The following is a 20,988-nucleotide window of genomic DNA, read 5'->3' on the forward strand; positions in this document are numbered from 1 at the left end:
GCTGGGCTTAGACATCCCATCTCTCAAAAGGGATGATCCCGGGTCAACATCCCATCTTACAGAAGGGAGGAGCTAGGCTTAGTATCTCATCTTATAAAAGGGATGATCCTGGCTCAACATCCCATCTTACAGAAGGGAGGAGCTGGGCTTAGTATCCCATCTTACAAAAGGGACAATCCCAACTCAGCATCCCATCTTACAGAAGAGAGGAGCTAGGCTTAGTATCTCATCTTATAAAAGGGATGATCCCAGGTCAACATCCCATCTTACAGAAGAGAGGAGCTAGACTTAGCATCTCATCTTACAAAAGGGATGATCCCAGCTCAGCATCCCATCTTACAGAAGGGAGAAGCTGGGCTTAGTATCTCTTCTTACAAAAGGGATGATTCCGGCTCAGTATCCCATCTCACAGAAGGGAGAAGCTGGGCTCAGCACCCCCAGGTTGCAGAATTGAAAACAGATATCTGGGGTGATTATCACTAGCCTGTACTTCGATGCCATTTTTACGGCTGTCATGAGCTGAGCTAAGTGACAAGCCAGCCCCCCTCCCCGGTGTGCTGCTCCCACCCGCCCCCAGACATGGCAGGCCCGCTCGGGGGCACAGCTATGCTGGGAAGCGGCTTCTCCCCAGCCTCCCGGCCTCGGGGCCCCATCTTCTGTCTGATAGGGGCTGGGTGCTGCTGGCGGGGGCCCCCATCTGGTGACCTGCAGGGACAGGAACCCCCTGACTTCAGGGCCAGTGTGTGGGGGGAGGCCTCTGCCCTCAGGGGGAAGGGTGCTGGAGGCAGCTGCAGGAGCCCCCAAGCCGCCAGCGCTGAGGGTGGGAGTCCTGGTGGGAGGCTGGCCCAGCTGGGGTGGGCACGCGGCCGCCCGGGGCTTTCTGGAAGCCCCTCCCTGCTCCTGTGCCAGCAACAGGCCGCGAAGCCGGTGTCCCTGCTGGGCTGGGCCTTGGGTGCTGATGGGGCCCCCGGACCGGACCTCTGCCGGCCCTCAACGTAGGGTGGTCTGTTCCCCCACGAGGCTCTGGTGTTGCTGCTCCCCGAATGGGCAGTGGGCTTTCCGGGCCCTGAGACCCCTGCCAGGCCTGCTGCTGCCCCTGGGGTCCCTGGAGCAAGCCCCTGAGCACAGCAGGGGCTTCGGGCCATCGAGAGAAGGGTCTTCTCTGTTGTGGTTTCTTTTGTATGTTTTTTTTAAGATTTATTTTTTATTTATTTCTCCCCTCCCCCCCCAGTTGTCTGCTCTCTATGTCCATTCGCTTTGTGTTCTTCTGTATTCTTGTCAGTGGCACCAGGAATCTGTGTCTCTTTTTGTTTGGTCATCTTGCTGTGTCAGCTCTCCGTGTGTGCGGCACCATTCTTGGGCAGGCTGCACTTTCTTTCGCGCTGGGTGGCTCTCCTTATGGGGCGCACTCCTTGCGTGTGGGGCGCCCCTACACGGGGGACACCCCTGCGTGGCACGGCACTCCTTGCGCGCATCAGCACTGCGCATGGGCCAGCTCCACACGGGTCAAGGAGGCCCGGGGTTTGAACCGTGGACCTCTCATGTGGTAGACGGACGCCCTACCAGTTGGGCCACATGCCTTCCCTGTTGTGGTTTCTGGTGACGTGTCCGAGCCCCATGTGCTAGTGAGCTGAGCACGGGCCCCGGCCCTTGGGGCTCCAACGCTGCCAGGCCACGGAACCGCCAAGTGCCCCGGAGCCTGGGCAGGCGCCCGTCTCCCTGAGCCTGCTCTGTGGGCTGAGCGAACCCCAGAGACCGTCACCTGGGGTCCCCTCTCCCCAGAGCAGGAAGGGGACCGGCCACCTCCCACCCCACGCCCAGTGGCCGAGACGCAGCGGCCACGCAGAGCTGTGCCCTCCGTGCTGGCCCTCCCAGGGCTGTTTAAGCGGACGCACTGTCCCCTGGGTGCCAGGAGCGGGCGGGTGGGCGCGGGCTGAGCTGACCGTGCCTCTGCCCGCAGCAAGCGCGGAAGCCTTACGACGTGCGGGACGTCATCGAGCAGTATTCCCAGGGCCATCTTAACCTCATGGTGCGCATCAAGGAGCTGCAGAGAAGGTGGGTGTGGGGTGGGGTGCTGGAGGTGGGCTGGGGCGCAAGGGCACCAGGTGGGGTGCTGGAAGCAGGGTGGGATGCTGGAGGTGGGGTGCACGGAGGCGGGGGGCGCGCAGGGCGTGGGGTGGACCAGGCCGCCCGCCAGCCGGGGTGGCTCCAGCCCTGGGGGGACCCGAGGGGGGTGGGAAGGGCTGAGACCCTCCCGGACGTGGGAGCCTGAGGGCGGGCAGCCCCCGCCTCGCCGCTGTCCCTGGAAGAGTGGGGGACTGGCCTGGAGCGGAGGAGGGAAAAGCCCACTGGCCTCCCGCCCGCTCAACCAGGGCTGGCCAGGGCGAGTCCTGCTGACCTGCCCGGGCCACATGAACCAGCCGTGGGACGTGGGGGTCCATGGGCTGGCCACTGGCCACCAAGGCCACACCTGGGTCCCGAGGGAGGAAGGTCTGGGGCAGCCCCCTCCCCACCCCCCGCTCTGCTCCCCTGCCCAGCAGGACTTGGGTAGGGACACTGGGTGGGAGGTCGGGCTGCCCCACCCCCACGGCCAGGCCAGGTGTCCGCACGCTGCCCGGCCAGGCATGAGCGAGTCTGTGTCCCCTTCCCCGCAGGCTGGACCAGTCCGTCGGGAAGCCCTCCCTCTTCGTCTCTGCTTCAGGTAGGTTTCTGCAGCCCCTTGCCCAGGTGGACCCCGGGGCCGGGGCCCTCTGGACCCTATCCCCTGCTGGACTCATGACCACCCCGATCCCACCAACAGAAGGGGCCATCGGGGCCTCTGAGGCACGAGATGAGACGCGAATGCCGGCGAGGAGCCAGGGCAGCCCGCTGGGCAGGGGGGCACCGTGCTCACCTTGCCACGGGTGCGTCTGCCAAGGTGCCTCCCTGGGTCTCTGACATGACGCACTCTTCCTGGGCGCCAAGGCGGGGGCCTGGACATGGACATTTGACCCCAGGACAGTGTGAGATCCCAGGTGCCTGGGAGAAGGCGGGCGCCTGGGGAGTGGTGCTGGGGCGGGAGCCAGGGGTCAGCGGGGCTTCCCTCGACCTCAGGACTCAGGTTGTGGGAAGCAGGAGCGTCCAGCTGTGTGGCGGGTGCTGGTGCCGAGAGCCCAGACCTCCGGCTCCCAGGCCAGGCCATGTGTCCTGGAGAGGACAGGGCCTCAGGGTTGCCCCAGCCCAAGTTCAAGTGGGAGCTGTAGCTCACAGTGGGGGCTGCTGGGGCAGCAGGCATTCTCTGGGCCTTGGCGAGGCCAAGGCTACTGTGGGAGGCAGAATCGTAGTAGATTTGAACGGCAAGCAGCATGCACCATGCCAGATAGCTCTCTGGGCAGGGTGAGTCCTTGTCTCGGTCTGGGGGGCTCCAGGCAGGGGCAGGGCCCTGGTCTGCGGCGGCCGCGACTGCACCCTGCCCGTGCCACCATGCCTCCTCCTTCTGGAGTTCTCACCACCGATACTCTTTTCAAAGATGCACACGTAGGTTCGGTCCCTGTGGCTCTGGCTTCCCCATCCCCTCAGCCCTCCTCTCCGAGCCCCATCGGAGCCACCTGCCCCTCCCCTGGCCTCCTGCCCACCCCCGCCGCACACACCCCTGATTCCAGGGCTTTATCCCTGCAGAAAAGAACAAGGACCGAGGGATCAACACGATCGGTGCCCGCCTGAACCGGATGGAAGACAAGGTAGGCGTGTGCAGTCCAGGCGGTCAGGGGTAGCGCCTCGGGGGTCTCCGTCGTGGGGGCTGGCCCTGCCGCCCACCCCAGCATCTCTCCTGGCTCTGTCCCAGGCATGCGGGAGGTGGGGCGTCTCCAGACCCCCTTCCTTCCCGCTCGGTGGGCTCCCCCGGCGCCAGGGCCCCTGTGGAAGGAGCAGGGCCGGTGGACAGGCCAGCATCCAGGCCGATTTCCTGTCCTCTGGCAGCAGGTGCCACAGCCCTCCAGCGCGTGGCGAGCCGGGCAGCGCAGCAGTCCACGCCGCACGCAGCTACCAAGCCCCCGGGGTGCCTCGGGCCTGCCGTCCGGCCGTGGACATGGGCAGACGTGGGTCTGGCCTGTGTCGGAAGGAGCCTGTCCCCAGCAGCCAGGCCAGCAGCGCTCTCATGCTCGGGAGGGACCCCTGCCCTTCTGTGGCCTGACGGCGCAGCCGCGGGGGTCTGGGACCCCTGCCGTGGAGGGCTGCTCCCAGGCCTCAGCGCCTCCTGCCCCTGGAGTCAGCAGCGGGAGGGGGACGGGCTGGCATGGTGGGGGGGGGGGGACTGCGTGTCTCCGGAGTGCCCAGAGCCCTTGGGCGGGCTCCCTGCCCCTGCGCCGCCATCGGGGTCTCCACCTCTGCCCACGGCCGGCTGGGGAGGGAATGAGCCAAGTGCCAGACTAGGGCCACAGCGTGTTCAGAATCACAGGCCAGGTGTGACCGCAGCCCAGGAGGCCCGGAAGCTTCTGACAGGGGCAGGGCCAGCCCCATGTGGCCAGGCTGGGACCACAGGGGCCCTGGGCCAGCAGGCAGGCATGGGGGCTGGAGCTGCCCCTCCCCCAGTGACCACAGAGCCGGCACCCTCTGAGCAGGGTCTAGGGGCTTCATCTCTTGGGGACACTGGCCAGTGCTGGGAGCACCCCTGGGTCTGCGGCCCCACGCGGCCACTGCCCTGGGAGGGGTGTGCCAGGCCCCCTCAGGCCATCTGCTCCTGCCCAGGGCTGTGCCCGCTGCCCGGCCCCACCGCTGCTGGGGGGAGCGGACCAGACAAGCCCGCCGGGCGGGAGGGCGCACTCAGGCCGGGGCCCATGCATGGTGGTCTGGGGGGGCCGTTATCGCTCTGAGCAGCCCCGACCACGGCGCGTTCACCCGAGAGGGGCTGCGCGGCTAAAAATAGAGGCCCCTGGGCGGGGCCGGAGCTCGGCGCGCGTTTCCCCGGCAACGCCTGGCTCTGGTCCACCCCCACCTCGGCCGCAGCTGGGCTGGCAGGAGCCAGCGGGGCGGCCCGTGCCCCCGCCGCCCTCCACTCAGGGCGGTTTGCGCCGGCCAGGGGCGGCGGGTGGGGCCCTCCGAAGGGCCGGGTCCCGCGCCGTTGGCCAGTGGTGGAGGACACCGTGGCCGTCCGGGGGCTCAGCTCGCGAGGCCAGACGCAGGGGCAGGGGCACGACGTCTGCAGACACCCATGGAAGCCGAGAGGGCACGGGGCTCGGACCCCTGCCTCCGCCCCGTCTCGGCCTCCTCACCCGCCCCCACGATCGTCCCCGGCGAAGCGGCCCCTGTCCGCTGTGGCCACCAGGGCAGCTCTCGGGCGGGACCCGGCGACCCGGCGTGGCCCAAGCCCCCTCCTCTGTTCACCCGGGCTCGTTTCCGCCTTCACGGCCCTGCGCGCCGCTCCCCTTCTCGTCCCAGAGCCTGGGGAGCCTTGGGGTGTCCTGAGCAGTGCTCCCTTCCCAGGCTTGGGTGGGGGGCACCGGGGGACCACTGGGGACGTCGACACGGCTTCAGCTGCCAAGACCGGGTGCTGGCCTCGGGGGTACAGGACACGGGCCCGTGTTCTGTCAGATCTGAGTGACGAGGGGCAGCGTGTCCCCGAGCCCTGATCCCGGGGGCAAGGTCGGGAGCGCAGCGGGGGGGCCTGGAAGAGGAGCCCCCTCCGGGATGGCTCCGAGGGGGTTGTGCACCCTCGCGCCCGCTCGCTGCCAGCCTCCTGGTGCCGTCGTTGCGCCGTCCCACCGCCGAGGGGCCAGTGGAGCCGGAGGGGCCGGGGGTCCTGGCCGGGGCGCCCCACGGGCGTGGGAAGCGTCCGTCCCCTCCGCAGCCGCCGACAGGGCCCCGTCGGGCCAGACCCTGGGAAGGCGCCCCGGAGGGCGCTGTGGCACGTCCCGGGCCCCAGGTTATCGCGGTTATCTTTGGCCATCGGGACCATAAACAACGGCGCAGAAACTTGCTGATGGTGGGGAGCTGGGAACAGGAAGTCCCGCAGCCTCCAGACCCTGCAGGCCCCGGCGGGGTCGGCGCCTGCCCGGCCACGCCAGGCCACGTCAGCGGGCAGAGCTCCCCGGAGGTCCCGGGGGGAGAAGGCCCACCGGCTCCCCTCCCACCAAAGCCCTTGCTCAGCCTCAGAGACCCCACCCGGGCCTGGGCACACACAGCGGGGGCCACCCTCCGTCCCCGGCCTGGCCGTTTGGGCCTCGAGGCTGTGGCCCGGCCCTGGTGTCTTCTAAGGAGAGCAGAAGCCGCACCCACCCCACCCACACAGCGATGCACCCGGACCCCTCGCCCTGGGCCCTGCTCCCCACGGGCCCCCCTTCATCGTGAAAAGGGGGTCTCTCCCCCTGAGTGTGCGTATGTCCAGGAATCCCAAAAACCGCCTCCCACCCCCGACCCTCTCCTTTTTTTCTGCAAAGGGCTCTTATCTGCCCAAATAAATCCCACTTTACAGGTGGGGAAACTGAGGCCCGGAGTAGGTAAGCACTTGGCCTGCGGTCGCCCGGCTCGTCAGGTACAGGGCCAAGAGGGACAGACAGGTGGAGGCACAGAGGCGGAGCAGAAAACGGAAATGGTTCACGCAGCCGCGGGGTCTGCTGGAAGGGGCTGGGTAGGCGCGCCGGGGCTGCGGAGCGGGGGCCGCCGCGTCCAGAAGGGTCTTCGGCCCAGTCGGGTTTGGGGGGTGCCCGGCCGCTCCCTGCAGCCGGGGCCTGAGAACGCAGGCCCCTGTGGGTTCTGCGGCCCGCACGCCCCGACCCCCGGCCCCGGCCCACTGGGCTGCCCCGGGGAAGCCACGGCGCACATGGCTGTGGCAAGCCCCCTCCCCGAGCCGTTCGCGCCGGCCCCGCTTATTGCGCAGGCTGAGCTGGGGCTGCTGTCGGCGACGCGAGGCGCTCCGAGGGCGGGGAGGCTTCTCTGTTTTTGAAGGAAATGTTTGGTGGTCTGGAGCCGGGCGCGGCCGAGCCCGTGGTTTCCGAGTCCCAGCTGAGAGGGCGCCGGGTGGGGCGTCCCGCCACCTGGCGCTCCGTCCTCGAATGGGTGCGCACGTACGCCGCGCCCCGAGCCGCCCTGCTGTCCCCTGATGGCCAACGAGCCAGGCCATCTGCCCCAGGCCGCTCCTCTCACTTGTCCCTCATCGCAGGGGCGCTCCTCCATCCACCCGGGCCCCCACGCGGACACCCAGGACAGCGCCCAGCCCCCGGCACCCCGAGACACCCCCAGGGCCCCTCGGCACCTCTCTTCCTCACCCCCCCAGGCACGCTCCCCGCCTTTAGCATCGCTGGCTTGGGTGATTTCTCCAACCGCTTCCCTGGCCCCGACCTTCTCCACCACCCTCTCATCCCTTCGCTTTGTATGTTATTTTTTTAAAACCCTGCTGAAATCCTTTTGCTAACATTTGGATCGGGAATTTTTATATTGTTGTTTCTGGATGAGATACAGAACATAATCTCGTACCGTCCTCTCCAGGTTTTGATATGAAGTTCAGGTGAACCTCACAGAACGAGTTGCGACGTGTTCCGCCTCTTTCTATCCTCTGGAGCAGTGTGTGTAAGATTAGGATAACTCTTTTCCTTGGGCACTTGGTGGAACTTGAAGGTAAAGCCGTGTAGACCTTAAGTTTTCTTTGTGGATGATTTTAAACTACTGATTCTGTGACTTAAAGGGTTATGGGATTCCGTAGGTTTTCTATTTTGTCTTGTGTCAGTTTGATAAGTAATATTTTCTAATGATTTGTGCATTTCATGTTTCAGTAGTATTGGCATTTCTTATCATTTTAATGTCTGTAGCATCTGTAGTTAGACCCCTGCCTTCACTTTTTCCCCATTGGTCAAGATGTCAGATATTTGTCAATTTTATTAATATTTTCAACCAACATTGGACTTTGTTGATTCTCTCAATTGAGGCTTTGTTTCATTTCATTCACTTCTCTTTATTTTCTTCCTGCTATTTTCTTGACTTAAATGTATTTTTCTGTCTTTAATTTCTTAAGGTGAGTAATTGTGTGTTTTCAACCCTTCTAGTTTTCTAAGGTATGTATTTAAGACTATAAATTTCCCCCAAAATACCACCCTAACACCATCACCCAAGTTTTGATACAAACCATTTAATTTTACACTTCACTTATTTACATATTTTCTCCAAGCTTTATTTATGACCTCTTATTTGCTCCCAGGAATTTATTTACCAGTGTGTTTTTTTATTATTGTTATAATTGTGGTAGTCCTTTCTAATAGTATTGCTCTATTCAGATTGATTTTACGGCACATTATGTGGTCAACTTTTATAAATGTACCCTCTGTACTTGAAAACAATGGGTGTTCTGAGATTGTTGGGTGCATTTATGACTATTAGACCCAGCTTGTTAATTATTTTGTTCAAATATTCAATACCCTCATTGGAATGTGTTTTTCCGTAGAATCTGTGACTTACCGAAAGGAATGTTTTAAAAATTTCCAACTATTGTGGATAATTTTTCTAGATTTCCTTATATTTCTGTCAGTTTTTGCTTTATGTTTTATAATTAGATGCATATAATAAAACTTCTAAATAGTTACTGCTGAATTAACTATTTTATCATTATGTAGTACCTCCTTTATCTCAAGTAGTTCTTTTTCCCTTAAAATCTATTGCTATATAAGCTTCGTTTTTGCTTGTACATCTTCTTTTTAAACTTTGGGGTATAATTTACATACCATAAAATAAATCCAATGTAAATGTACAACAAATTTTCGTAAATTTCTAGACTTGTGCAACCAGCATCAAAGTCTGGCTTTAGAACATTTCCAGCACCGTCAAAATTTGCTTCAGCACTGATCTGCTTTCTCTCTCTGCAAATTTGCCTTTTCTGGATATTCCATTTATGTTTCAGCAGATGGATTCATACAACATGTAGTCTTTTGTCTGGCCTCTTGCTCTTCGTTGGATGTTCTTGATGTTCCTATAGGTTGCCCCATGTATCAGAATGTCTTTCCTTTTAATGCAGAATAGTATCTCATTGCATGGCTATGCCACATTTTGTTTATCCATTCACCATTTGCAGGGCATTTGATTGTCTGCAATTTTTAGCTACTATGAGCAATGCTCCTGTGAACTTTCATGTAAAAGTCTTATATGGACATGTTTTCATTTCTCTTGTATAGATTCCCAAGAGTAGAATTAATGGGTCAGGGAGTAAATTTCCGTTTAACTTTCTGAAGAAACATTTAAACTGTTATCGAAAGGGTCCATACCATTTTACTTTCCTACCAGCAAGGTTTAAAGGTTAAATCCTTGCAAATAGTTTGGTATGTTCTGTCTTTTTTATTTTGGCCCGTCTTTAAGCATTTAATGATATCTCACTGCAGTTTTGATTTGCATTCCCTAATGATTAATGATGTTGAGCGTCTTTGCATGTGCTTATTAGCTATTCATACATCTTCTCTGGTGAAATGTTTATTCAGCGCTCTTCCCCGTTTTCTAATTAGGTAGTTAGTTCTATTACTGAGTTGTTTTGGATACAAGCCCTTTATCAGACATAGGACTTGCAAATATTTTCTCCCATTCTGTTGCTTGTCTTTACATTTTCCTAATCATGTCTTTCAAACACAAAAGTTTTTCATTTTAATGAAGCCCAATTTATCATTCTCTTTCTTTCATGGCTTATGCTTTTGATGTTGTATCTAAGACCTCTTTACATAGCCCAAGGTCATGAACATTTCCTCCTATTTTTTTCTTCTCAAAGTTTTATAGATTTAGCTCTTACATTTAGGTCTGTGATCCATTTTTAATTAATTTTGGGGCTTGGTATGAAGTAAAATTGAAGTTCATTTTTTTTTTGCTTATGAATGTCCAGTTGTTCCAGCAACATTTTTTGAAAAGCCTGTCTTTCCCTCCAGCTGAATTGTCATGGTGCTTTTGTCAAAAATCAATTGACCATAAATATTTGGGTTTATTTTTGGACCCTAAATTCTGTCCTGTGGCTCTGTATGTCTGCCCTTATACCCGTACTATACCATCTAGATTTTTTATCTTTATAGTAAGTTTTGAAGTCAGATAGTGTAAGTCTTTAGTTTTGTTCTTTTTCAAAAAATTTTTGCCCATTCTAAGTCCTATGAATTTTCATAAAAATCTTAGGATAAGCTTGTCAATTTCCACCAAAAAAATAGCATTCTATGATTTTGATAGAGATTGTGTTGAATCTGTTTCTCCGTTTTGGGAAAACCGACATCTTCTAAGCCATGAATATGTATATCCCTCCATTTATTTGTTATGTAAGTTCTTTCAGTGATGTTTTATAGTTTTCCATGTATAAATCTTGCACTTTTTTGTTCAATTTATTTCTAAATATTTTATTATTTTATGCTAATGTTAATAGAATTGTTTTCTTAATTTCATCTTTTAATCCATTGCTAGTATATATGAATAAAATTTTTTATATTGACCTGGTAAATTGTGATATCGATGAACTAATTTATTAGTCTAGGTAGTTTTCATCGCTGTTGCCATTGACCCTGTAGGATTTTCTACATACAGGATCAGGTCATGTACACAAGTCATGTGTGAATATGGGAAGATTTGCTGCTTTTATTCCAATCTAGATGCCTTTCATTTATTTATTTTTTCCTAATTACAATGGCTTGAACTTTCAGTGAAATGTTAAAAAGAAATGGTGAGAACAGAACTTATGAAGAAAGCATTCAGTCATTCTCCATTAACTGATGTTAACCCTAAGTGTTACATGAATGTCCTCTATCAGGTTGATGGAGCTCCTTTCTAGTGCATTGAGTGTTCTTATTTTTTTTCTGTGATTTGTGTGGTTTTTTTTTAAGATTTATTTATTTATTTCTCTCCCCTCCCCGCCCCAGTTGTCTGTTCTGTGTCTATTTGCTGCGTGTTCTTCTTTTTTTTGTTGTTACTTTGGTTTTTTTTTTTTGTCTTTATTTATTTTCTTAATATTACATTAAAAAAATATGAGGTCCCCATACACCCCGTCCCCCTCACCCCACTCCTCCCCCCATAACAACAATCTCCTCCATCATCATGAGACATTCATTGCATTTGGTGAATACATCTCTGAGCACCGCTGCACCTCATGGTCAATGGTCCAGATCATAGCCCACACTCTTCCACGTTCCACCCAGTGGGCCATGGGAGGACATACAATGTCTGGTAACTGTCCCTACAGCATCACCCAGGACAACTCCAAGTCCCGAAAACGCCTTCACATCACATCTCTTCCTCCCATTCCCTTCTCCCAGCAGCCACCATGGCCTCTTTCTCCACACCAATGCCACATTTTCTTCGATTACTAATCACAATAGTTCATGAATAAATTATCAGTAAGTCCACTCTAATCCATACTCTATTCCTCCATCCTGTGGACCTTGGATTGGTAGTGTCCACTCCACATCTATGTCAAGAGGGGCTTAGATTCCACATGGATCCTGGATGCAATCCTCCTGCTTTCAGTTGTAGGCACTCTTGGCTCCATGGTGTGGTGGTTGACATTCTTCACCTCCATGTTAGCTGAGTGGGGTAAGTCCAATAAACCAGAGTGTAGGAGCTGAAGTCTCTTGAGGCTCAGGCCTGGCTATCACATGGTCAGTCCAGAGATTCAGGTCCCCTGGGTATATATTAAACCCCAGCACCAGCTACAGTTCCAGTAAAAGTAACAGGAGAAGCTTGTGGGCAGAGATCACATCTGAATCCAGCTCCATCACCCAGAAACACAAACTCCAAAGTAGGGCCAACTGACATAGCACTGAACTCCATCTGCCATGACTATAGAACCTGTGGGTCTTTGTAGCCCTCAGAAGAACCAATAACTGGGGTTGTATCTACTTTATATGTCTCTGGGACTCTGCTGAGGTGTGCATAAGGGCAACCCCTCTGATAACCTCTCAGCTCTTTTTGGAGACTTATAGCCGTATAAACTCACTTGTCCTTTCCATTTCGCCCTTATTCAGGTCAAAAAGCATTTTTAACTCCTGGTATTATATGTAGATTGAGATATTCTGCTGGTCTGAGTTGACCCTTTTATTCAAGGTCATTTTCTAGTTACATCATCAGCTGGTACTTGGTAGTAATCCATCAGTGCCAGGGAGGCTTATCCCCAGAAGTCATGTCCCACGCTGGGGGGAAGGCAATGCATTTACATGCTGAGTTTGGCTTTGAGACTGGCCACATTTGAGCAACACAGAGGCTCTCAGGAGGGAACTCTTAGGCACCCTACAGCTCTAGGCCTTGTTCTTATTTTAGGTGCACAGGCTCACAAGCATAGTCATTAGTATCAAGGGCCCATTGTTGGACCTTCACTCTTTTTTGGTCTTTGCCGTTGCACTTGGGGGATTGTTGCTGTTCCTTTAGGGGTTGTGATAGAGCTCCCCTGGCTAGGAACTCAGCACTCCCTCAGTTGTTGTTTTTAATTGTATCCACTATGAAAATATCCAAACATTTTTATGTACCCTGGATATATGCCCTGGAGAACTCCCTGCCAACCATGTGTCCCCTGTCAATAACATCCCACACCAGTATTCCTCCCCTGCCATTGTTGAACCTCTCTGTGATCCAAAACTTCCTGAAAAGTGAAGCCCAATATCTTGCCAGGTTCCATTAATAGTAAAATGGAATATAGTGAGGAGTTTAAAGGTTAGATATAGAATACATATTAATTTAGAAAAATTAAGGTAAAAATAAATTGGAGTATCAAAAAATTAAAAAATGCAACAGCTTTGTTTTTGATGTTTTGCCTTCCATCACTGCAATAAGTGTTGCCCGGTTTACAAATTGGCAGAGCAACTACTTACATCTTTTCCTCAGTGTCTATGTCCTATCTTTTTCTTTTCTTATTTCTAATGGATGTTGAATTTGTTTCAAATGTTTTTTCTGCATAGATTGAAATGATCTTGTGGTTTTTATCCTTTATTCTATTAATACAGCGTAATATATTACTTGATTTTCAGGTGTTAAACCAACCTTTCATTCCGGGATAAATCCCATTTGGCCATGGGGTAATGCTATTTATATGTTGCTGGATTTGGTTTGCTAATATTTTGTTAAGAATGTTTGCATCTATATTCATGAAGAGTGTTGGTCTGTACCTTTCTTGTGCTGTCGTCCTCTGGCTTCAGTACCAAGTTTTACATGTTTTACTTTTTAATCTTGTATCTGTATGTTTTAGGTGTATCTTTCATAAATGCTATATGAATGGGTTTTTTAAAATAATTTCAATGTAAAGTAACTTCTAATATATTTGGATTGGCTTCTAACAATGTAGTTTATGCTTTCCATTTGTAACCATTTTAAAAATGTTTCTTTTTCTCCTCTTTCTTGCCTCTAGTTGGATTGATTTTTATTTCTCACTCCATTTCCCCCCTGCTGATTTAGAAGGTATATATTATATTGATATTCTCATAGAGGTTAAGCTAGAAAATTATAAATGTCAGAGTTCATTGTTATCTTTGCCCACATTAATAATAAAATGAGGACCTTAGAACTCTTATATATCTTGTTGTTATATATTTTATTTCAATTGTGTTTACTTTTAACCCAATTCATAATTAGTAGTATTTTATAGGATCAATATTTTATTTAAATTCACTCACCTATTTGCCAATTTGTCTCTCATCATTTATTTTTTCACCTTAAATCTTCCAACTGGGATCACTTTTTTCCTGAAGTATTATTGTATTTCTTTCAGTGAGAATCTGCTGGTTTTCTCAGATTTTATTTCTTTGAAAATGGCTGTTTTACTGTCTTTAAACATTCTTTAAAAAATATTTCCACTGAGTGTAAAATTCTGGTACCTAAATTAAGAAAATTATTTTCCTCTTAATACGTTTAAAATATTATCAAACTCTCTTTTGACTTCCATTGTTACAGTTGAGAATGAAGATGAAAATGAGTTGCTCATAGGAAGGCAATCTGTTTTTCTCTCTGCTTTTAAGATATTTTCCTAGGCTGTAGTGTTCTCTGTTTTAATGATAGTGTATCGGTGGAGGGTTCCTTTTGTTTGTTCTGCTTGGATAAGCAGACTTTAATCCATGGTGTGGTGTCTTGCATCAGTTCTGGATTATTCTCAGCCATTATCTCTTCAGATTTTGCTTCACCCTCATTAGCCCCACCCCCTGCCCCCGCTGGAATTTGCATTAGATATAGGGTCAATCATCTCACTCCCCTCTATGTCTTTTAATCTTTTTTTTAAGTCACCTTGCCTGTACTATATTCTAGACAATTTCTTCTGATCCATCTTCCAATTCACTAATTGCTACTTCAACCATATCTAATCTGCTATTAAACCTATTCCATTGACTTTTTAATTTCAACTAGTGTATTTTTATAAAAATTCTATTCTGATGTGTATATGATAGATCATTTTATAGTATCTTCCTCTTATATATTCAAATCTTTTTAAAAATTCTTGAAGTGTAGTGAATATGGCTCTTTTTATATTTAGTTTCTGTTACTCCCAGTATCTGAGGTCTTTGTGAGTCTTGCTTCCATGTTTAGTTTGGGTTTGTTCTGCTGGCTCTCATTCATGGTGTTTCATTTCCTTTGAGTTTTTTTCATTTTTTATTTTTCACTGTGAGGTCATGTATCTCAGAATTTATCTGTGGGGAGTTTTGAGGCCTTGTATAAAGCTTGAGTGCTCAGGGAGGATCTGTGTTTGCCTCCTCCATCAGCAGGCACAGGAGAGTGCCACCAGCTTGAACTTTCAATTTGAGGCTCAAAGATTTCCAGACCACCCATGTGGTGTGAACTTGGGATTCCAAACTGAGCAAGAACCAGCTTGTGGACACCTTTCTCGGGGCAAATATTGTCCTCCTCCTCCTAGCAGCAGGCCAGTTTTCTTTGCAGTCCTCTTGGGGAGAGGAAGTACAAGCCAGCTTTCCGTCAGGGTCTGCCGCGAGAGGTCCACTGGCTCCAGGCATCTTTCTCTCTAACATGGAGTTTACTTACAGGGGACAAATCAGCATGTTCGGAGCTGGGGTATTTCTGGGTAGGTCGGGACCCGTGGCTGGTGTGTTCCCAGCACCCCATCCCGGTTCAGGCCCATCCGTGCTCCAGCTCCCCATGGAAACGGGAGCCACTGGGTAGTAGCAACACGCCTGGCGCATGCTGGCCCCCGGAATGTCTGTAACGAGTGGGTGTTGGAGACTGAGCGACGTCTTGAACTGCCTCTCCAGGAGGTCAGGGGGCTTGAGTCGGGTCCTAAATTCACTAACTTGTACCAAAGGCCAGTACTGGCCTTGCTGGGCTATGAGCCTCCTGACCAGAGCTGGCAAGTTATAGCCAATGGACCAAATCTGACCACTGGCCTGTTTTTACATAAACACACACATGCACACAGAAGAGCATACAACAGAGGCCCTGCTATGACCCAGGAGACCAAGGCCATACTCTCTGGCCCTTTGCAGAGCAACTTCGTCAACCCCCTGCTTTAGGCCAATGTCGTCCTTGCAATGTGAGCCACAGATGTCATTCTACATTTTCAATTTTCTAGTAGTAGCCACATTAAAAAAGAAATAGGTAAGATTGGTCGTAATATGTTTTATTTGACCTAATAGATCCAAAATGATAGCATTTTCATATATAATCAATACAAAAAAGGAAGTTTAAATAGTTATTCTTTTTTGATATACTGTCTTCAAAAGCCAGGATAGGTTTCACACTTGGGCTGGATGTCCATCAGAACGCCTTCATGGGTACTTAGGCTTCACAAAAGCGACAGCTGGAAAAGTAGCTTTACATACTTAAGTCAGGCCGAAGATCCTTAAAAGGTTTCCAGTAGCTGAACTGAGGGTCTGTCGCTAAGGTTTAATTAATTAAAATGAAATAAAATTAAAATCTGTCTCGCTGGCCACGTGTCCAGGGGTCAGCAGTCACACGTGGCGGGGGCCGAGCCCCAGCACCGGACCCGGACGAGGGGCTTGGCGAATGAGCCCTGAGCGAACACAGGGCGAGAGCAGGACGCGGGGCTGCTGGGCGCTTGCCCGCCCTGCCCCTCGTGGGTGGGGCCCCTTGCCCGGGTGCAGCTCTCCGTGCCCACGCCTGTCCCTCCGGCCGTGGCTTCCCTCCGGCCTCGTCTCCCAGCGACCCGCTGTGGGTGTGGGGAGGTGGCATTAGGCCGTGCGCTCTGGCCGACCTGGGGGGCATCCGGTTCCCAGCACGGGCTGAACCCGGGCCCCCTGGCACAGGCTGGGTGCATACCCAAGCCGGGCAGCTCTGCCCCTGCCCTGCCCTCGGCTCTGCCCCCCTCCGCCCCCCGCCGCCGAGTGTCTCCCGAGTGACGCGGCCTAAATAAGTGGAGGCGTGGGGCTCCCTCCTGATCAAAGAGTTCCCTTCAGCAGCCGTCATCGTTGCTATTCTGGGAGCGGGTTATTTTAGGGCTGGTGTATTTTTTCTTTCCCGAGGAGCCGTCGGAGCGGATGGCGCAGTCCTGAGGCGCTGGCGGTCCCAGGCAACCACACAGGCCCTGTTTTGTCTAGGGTTTCAAAGATAAACCTGTAATGAAAGCGTCGTTTGACGCCAAGCGCTGCCACCTCCGTGCCCGGGCGGGGGAGGGCGCGCCTGCCGCGGGGTCCCCGCGCCCGGCACGCGCCCAGGGAGCCCTGACGGGCGCCCGGAGACGGAGTGGCTGCTGTGCCCATGGGGGAGCCCGAGGCACAGCCACCCTCCTTCCCCGCCCGGGCACCGTCCCCCCAGCCCCTGGCCGCGTCGTGCCGAGAGCCGGCAGGGGGGTGGGGGCGGCGCTGCGCGGCGTGGGCTCCAGAGGGCCTCCCGGGGTGACGACCGTGTGTGCGACAGGGGAAGGCCTGCTTGCGGGGCAGGGTGCTGGCTGGCGTGGCGAGGCAGGGCGCTCTCCTCTGGCGCCGGTGGCCGTGGGGACTGCCAACCGGAACGGGGCTGTCGAGGGGACTCCAGCGAGGTCCCTTCATGCGAGCAGCACCCCGTCCCTCCGGCCCACCTCTCCTGGGGGTGCAGGGCTGGGGCGAGGGGACGCGCTCCTTGTAACTCAAGACACGTGGGACGAGGCGGCCATCGGCGGAGGGAGGGCCAGAGCCGGGGCTGTGCGCCGAGGCGGGGTGCCCCACGGCGTCCGGAAAGTGCGGAGTGCTGTTCGCGGCCCTGCGGGTGACCCCTGGGTGGCCGCTGGGTAAGAGACCGGAGCCGCCACGAAGCGTGGACCCAACTATGACCACGCGCCCCCCCAGGGTTGAGTGTGGGAAGGGGGGCGCGGCCACTCCCTTGCTGGCTCCCGGGGGTCCCAGGCTGGAGGCCGGTTGTGGGCGTCACCTGCCCGTGTCCAGCTGGAGACAGGGATGTGTCATCACGGCTCGCCATCCCACCCCGGCACCGGTTGTGGGGCGAGTCCCACGGCACGGGACCCCCAGGCAGCTGGCAGCTACTTCCCATCCATCTCCCTCTGCCGCCTCCAGGGGCGGCCCCCCACGTGCCACCGACCCCCTCCCTCGTGCCCCGGTGTCCGCTCTCGGCCTCCCACCAGACTTGGCTGCCCCGTGGCCACTCCCGCCCCTTGGGCCCCCCGATGCCAAGATGGCGCAGGGGATGGGGCTCCCCCCGCCAGGGCCCCTCCCCGACCCGCTGACCAGCACCGGCTCTCAGCGGCCTCTGCCCGGAAGCGACCCACGTCCTCTGGTGGGAGCGAGGCACGGGGCCCCATGCGGGGGTTTACGGGGGACGCCGGGGAAGGGAGCGTCCCGGAGCCGGGCATCCGTCTGTCCAGCAGGGGCCACAGTTCCATGCTGTGTGCTTTCGGAGGCTGTGGCTTGGGGTCTCCGTTTGCCCGGGAGGCCTCGGCTTGCGTTCGGGGAGCCCCGAGTGCGGCTTCCAGGCGTGGGCGGGCCATGAACCCCGTCCGCCGCCTGCGTCTGGGGTCCAGGCACACCGGGCCAAGGTCAGCATCTCCCGACCCCGTTTGCCCCCATGGGAAGGGGCTTAGGGAAGGCTGAGCCCGGGTCCTCGCGGAAGGGTCCCCAGCTCGGCCGGACCCTGAGCCCCCGGGAGCCAAGCCCACCCCGCACGCCCGGGGGGTCCGCCGCGCCCGCCCCTCGCCATTTTGGCGCTGCCCGGTCAGACTCGGGCCCAGCGGGTCATTCATTACGAAGAGGGGGGCGGGGGATAGAGTGGGTGGGAGGGGCGCAGGTGTCGGAAGAGTCGGCGAGGGCCGCCCCCCCTGCCCCGGGCCTGTGGCTGCGAGTGCGAATCACAGGCAGCCCCGGGGCCACGCCCGCCCCAGGGCGCATTGCCGAGTGCCAGCAGAGAGCCCGGCTCAGGGGTCCCACCTCAGGGGCCCCACCTCGTGGTCCCCATTTGACCTCAGGCTCCCATGCGGTGGGGGGCCCAGGGGCTGGCACCTGCCGGGCTCCCTGGTGGGGAGGGGGCCCTGTTCCAAGGGGCGGGCCTCAGCTGGCCGCCCGTCGCGCCCTCGCGGCCCCTCCCCGTGCCCTGCCTCCTGGGACGCTCAGCCTCATCTCGCCGCCTCCTTCCTCCTCCCGGAGCACGCGCAGCTCGAGGGCCTCGAGGGCCCCGCGGCCCCCGGAACTCTGTCCTCAGCTCTTCCCGAGGCTCAAGCCGCACGTCATGAGGGTCCAGCCTTCTCGCCCTCCCCCCCCCTCCGCAAAGACCCCCGGCCCTCCCTGACCCCTGGCCTCAGCTCCAACCGCAGATGGAGCCCACCCGTCCGTGTCCACGCCCTGGAGACTCGACGACCCTGAGGCAGGGACCCCACGGCCGCAACGCAGCACGAGGCAAGGGTCCCCGAGAGCGTGGAGGCGGGATGGGCGGTCCCGGGCTGGCCCTCGAGCGGGGCCAGGTCTGTCTCCCCAGGAGGCGAGGGGCCCTAGAGATGAGGCAGAGGCCCGGGGGCTCCCCACCTCCCGGGCAGGGCAGCCGGGGTGCCGGGGCTGGGCTCCTGGTCTGTGGGGGACAGCCTCCCGCCCAGTTCTCCCCTGAATGACTCTATTTCAGGCCTTAAATATTGGCCAGGAAGGAAATTTACATTTTTTAAAAAAAATTTAGCTCCGGTCCACGTCAGCTTGCGAGGGTGTGACCACTTCGGAGAAGGCCCGGGGACCGGGCGCGGGCGGCGGACAGAGCCGTGTGTGTCTGGGCACGGGGCGGCCGTCGGCGCTCTGTAAACGCACCCGAGGCCACGTGACCGGCGTCGGGGCTGCGGGGCTCCGGGCCGGCGGGGGACCCCGGCCACGCGGCTGGCCCTGCGCTGCCTCGGCACACCTCAGGAAAACATGTATTTTGGTCAAAATGGGCCCCTTCTTAAGATCGCCCCTGCGGGCCAGGGCGCAGCCTGCCCCTGGCCAGCTGCCTGTTACGCGGCGGCATGGCCACCACCGAAAATAGATGTCCCAGGCCGGCTGGGGCAGCGGCAGGCCGGGGAGTCGGGGAGGACGCAGGCGAGGGGGCCACGGGACATGCGCCCCCACTCTCGGGACCCCCGGCCCCGGGGACCACCCCCGGCTGGGCGACAGGTGGACTCGGGCAGGTCCCTCGCCGCCCAGCCGCCGCGGTGGGCGCTCCCTCTGGGCTCCGGGCGGCACGGTGCGGCCTGCTGCCCACCTGGCCACGGGCGTCCCCAAGATGGCTGCCCGGGCCTGCGTGCCCTGCGCGGAGCCCCCGTCAGCCCTGCCGAGCCCCTGCCGAGCCCCTGCCTCTCCCTGCATGCTCAGCGCTCCAGAGGCCAGTGGAAATTTTTGTGGATTCAGTGCGGTGCCGAGAGCGCAGGGCTGTTTGCCTTGGCGCCGCCACCTCGCCAGCCGCCGTGCCCCACCCTGCGCCCCGCTCCCGGGGCCCCTCCACCCGCAGGCCCTTGTGCTGCCCTCACCCTGCCCCCTCCCCCAGGTCCCCCCACTCCCTGGGAGCGGGGCAGCCTTGGACGCCTCTCCAAGACTGAGAGGAGGCTGCAGGGGGAGGGCGGGCGGGGGGGCCCTTCTCCCACAGGGACCCCCTCTGACCTGCAGATCCTCATCTGTGAAATGCGGGCCAGTGTAGACCAGGGGAGCCGTGTGTAGAGAGGGCCTGCGGGAGTGGCACCCAGGAAGCCCCGGAACCTGGGCCCTGCCGGGGTCCCCACCGCTCTGGGGAGGCACAAAGGCACCGGGGTGCCATGAGGGCCGGGGTCTCGGGAAGCAGCCCCCTGGGTCCAACTGGGATCAGCCCATCAGGGAGCAGACTGGAGGGTGTGTGGGGCAGGGGAGCAGGGCCTGGGGGGGAGCCTTCCTGGCACCGAGCACAGCCTCGGGCGCGGTGAAGGTGGGCCGGGCGGAGGGCCGCAGGGAGGCCCGCCCTCAGGGGCTGCGGGCGAGGACGCGGGCCGCTGGCCTTTCCGACGGGGTCCCTCTGGCCACTTGGTTATAGGCCGAAGAGGGGCCAGTGGGGTGGCAGGGAGCCCTGTGGGGACCGGCGCAGCCCCCCGCTGGCCCTCCCGGCCCCCCGCCGCCCACCACACTCGGGGCTCCGGCGGGGCGCACGGCCCCCCTCGCTCTCGCCGGCCGGGAGCCGGCAGGTCAGGTTTCACACATAAAGAGCCATCTGTGTTGGCAGCAAGGTCTCCGGCCCGCCCGCCGCCCACACAGGGACGCTCTATCCAGCCGGGCCGGCCGCCCCCTCCCTGGGGGGCCTGCGGACGCCCGGACGCCCGCCAGCACCCACCACCCTCGGCCCCGACGCCCGGGGGGATGGCCAGAGCCAGGGCTTGGCGGGGCCAGGCAGGGCGCCGGGCATGGGGGTCTCAGGCCAAAGGGTGCCCGGCACGTGGGACGTCTGGGCTCTGAGCTTGTGGCCCCGGGGACGGCCGACGGCTGGGACAGAAATGCCCCTCTTAGGCCGTGGGAAGTATGTCCTCGGGCCAGCCTGCTCGAGCCAGGAGGTGTCCTCCCGGAAAGGAGTGTCGGCCGTGGGGGGCCAGCAGGCACGGGGCGGAGGACGCAGGAAGCTGTATGCACCCGGCCATCCACTCTGTGTCCACGTGACAGGGGC

At 56.8% G+C, this 20,988-nt stretch overlaps 1 protein-coding gene across 1 annotated transcript in view; it reads left to right on the forward strand.

The window, feature by feature from the left end:
* KCNQ1 (potassium voltage-gated channel subfamily Q member 1) overlaps positions 1-20,988 on the forward strand; it is a 316,058-nt gene that overhangs the window by 258,010 nt on the left and 37,060 nt on the right. Inside the window, exons 13-15 of the mRNA XM_058304965.2 lie at positions 1,961-2,055; positions 2,655-2,701; positions 3,658-3,719. Of these exons, the coding sequence (XP_058160948.1) occupies positions 1,961-2,055; positions 2,655-2,701; positions 3,658-3,719 (204 nt within the window). The remainder of the gene's footprint in view (positions 1-1,960; positions 2,056-2,654; positions 2,702-3,657; positions 3,720-20,988) is intronic.

Source organism: Dasypus novemcinctus, chromosome 10, assembly GCF_030445035.2.
Source record: "Dasypus novemcinctus isolate mDasNov1 chromosome 10, mDasNov1.1.hap2, whole genome shotgun sequence".
NCBI lineage: Eukaryota > Metazoa > Chordata > Mammalia > Cingulata > Dasypodidae > Dasypus > Dasypus novemcinctus.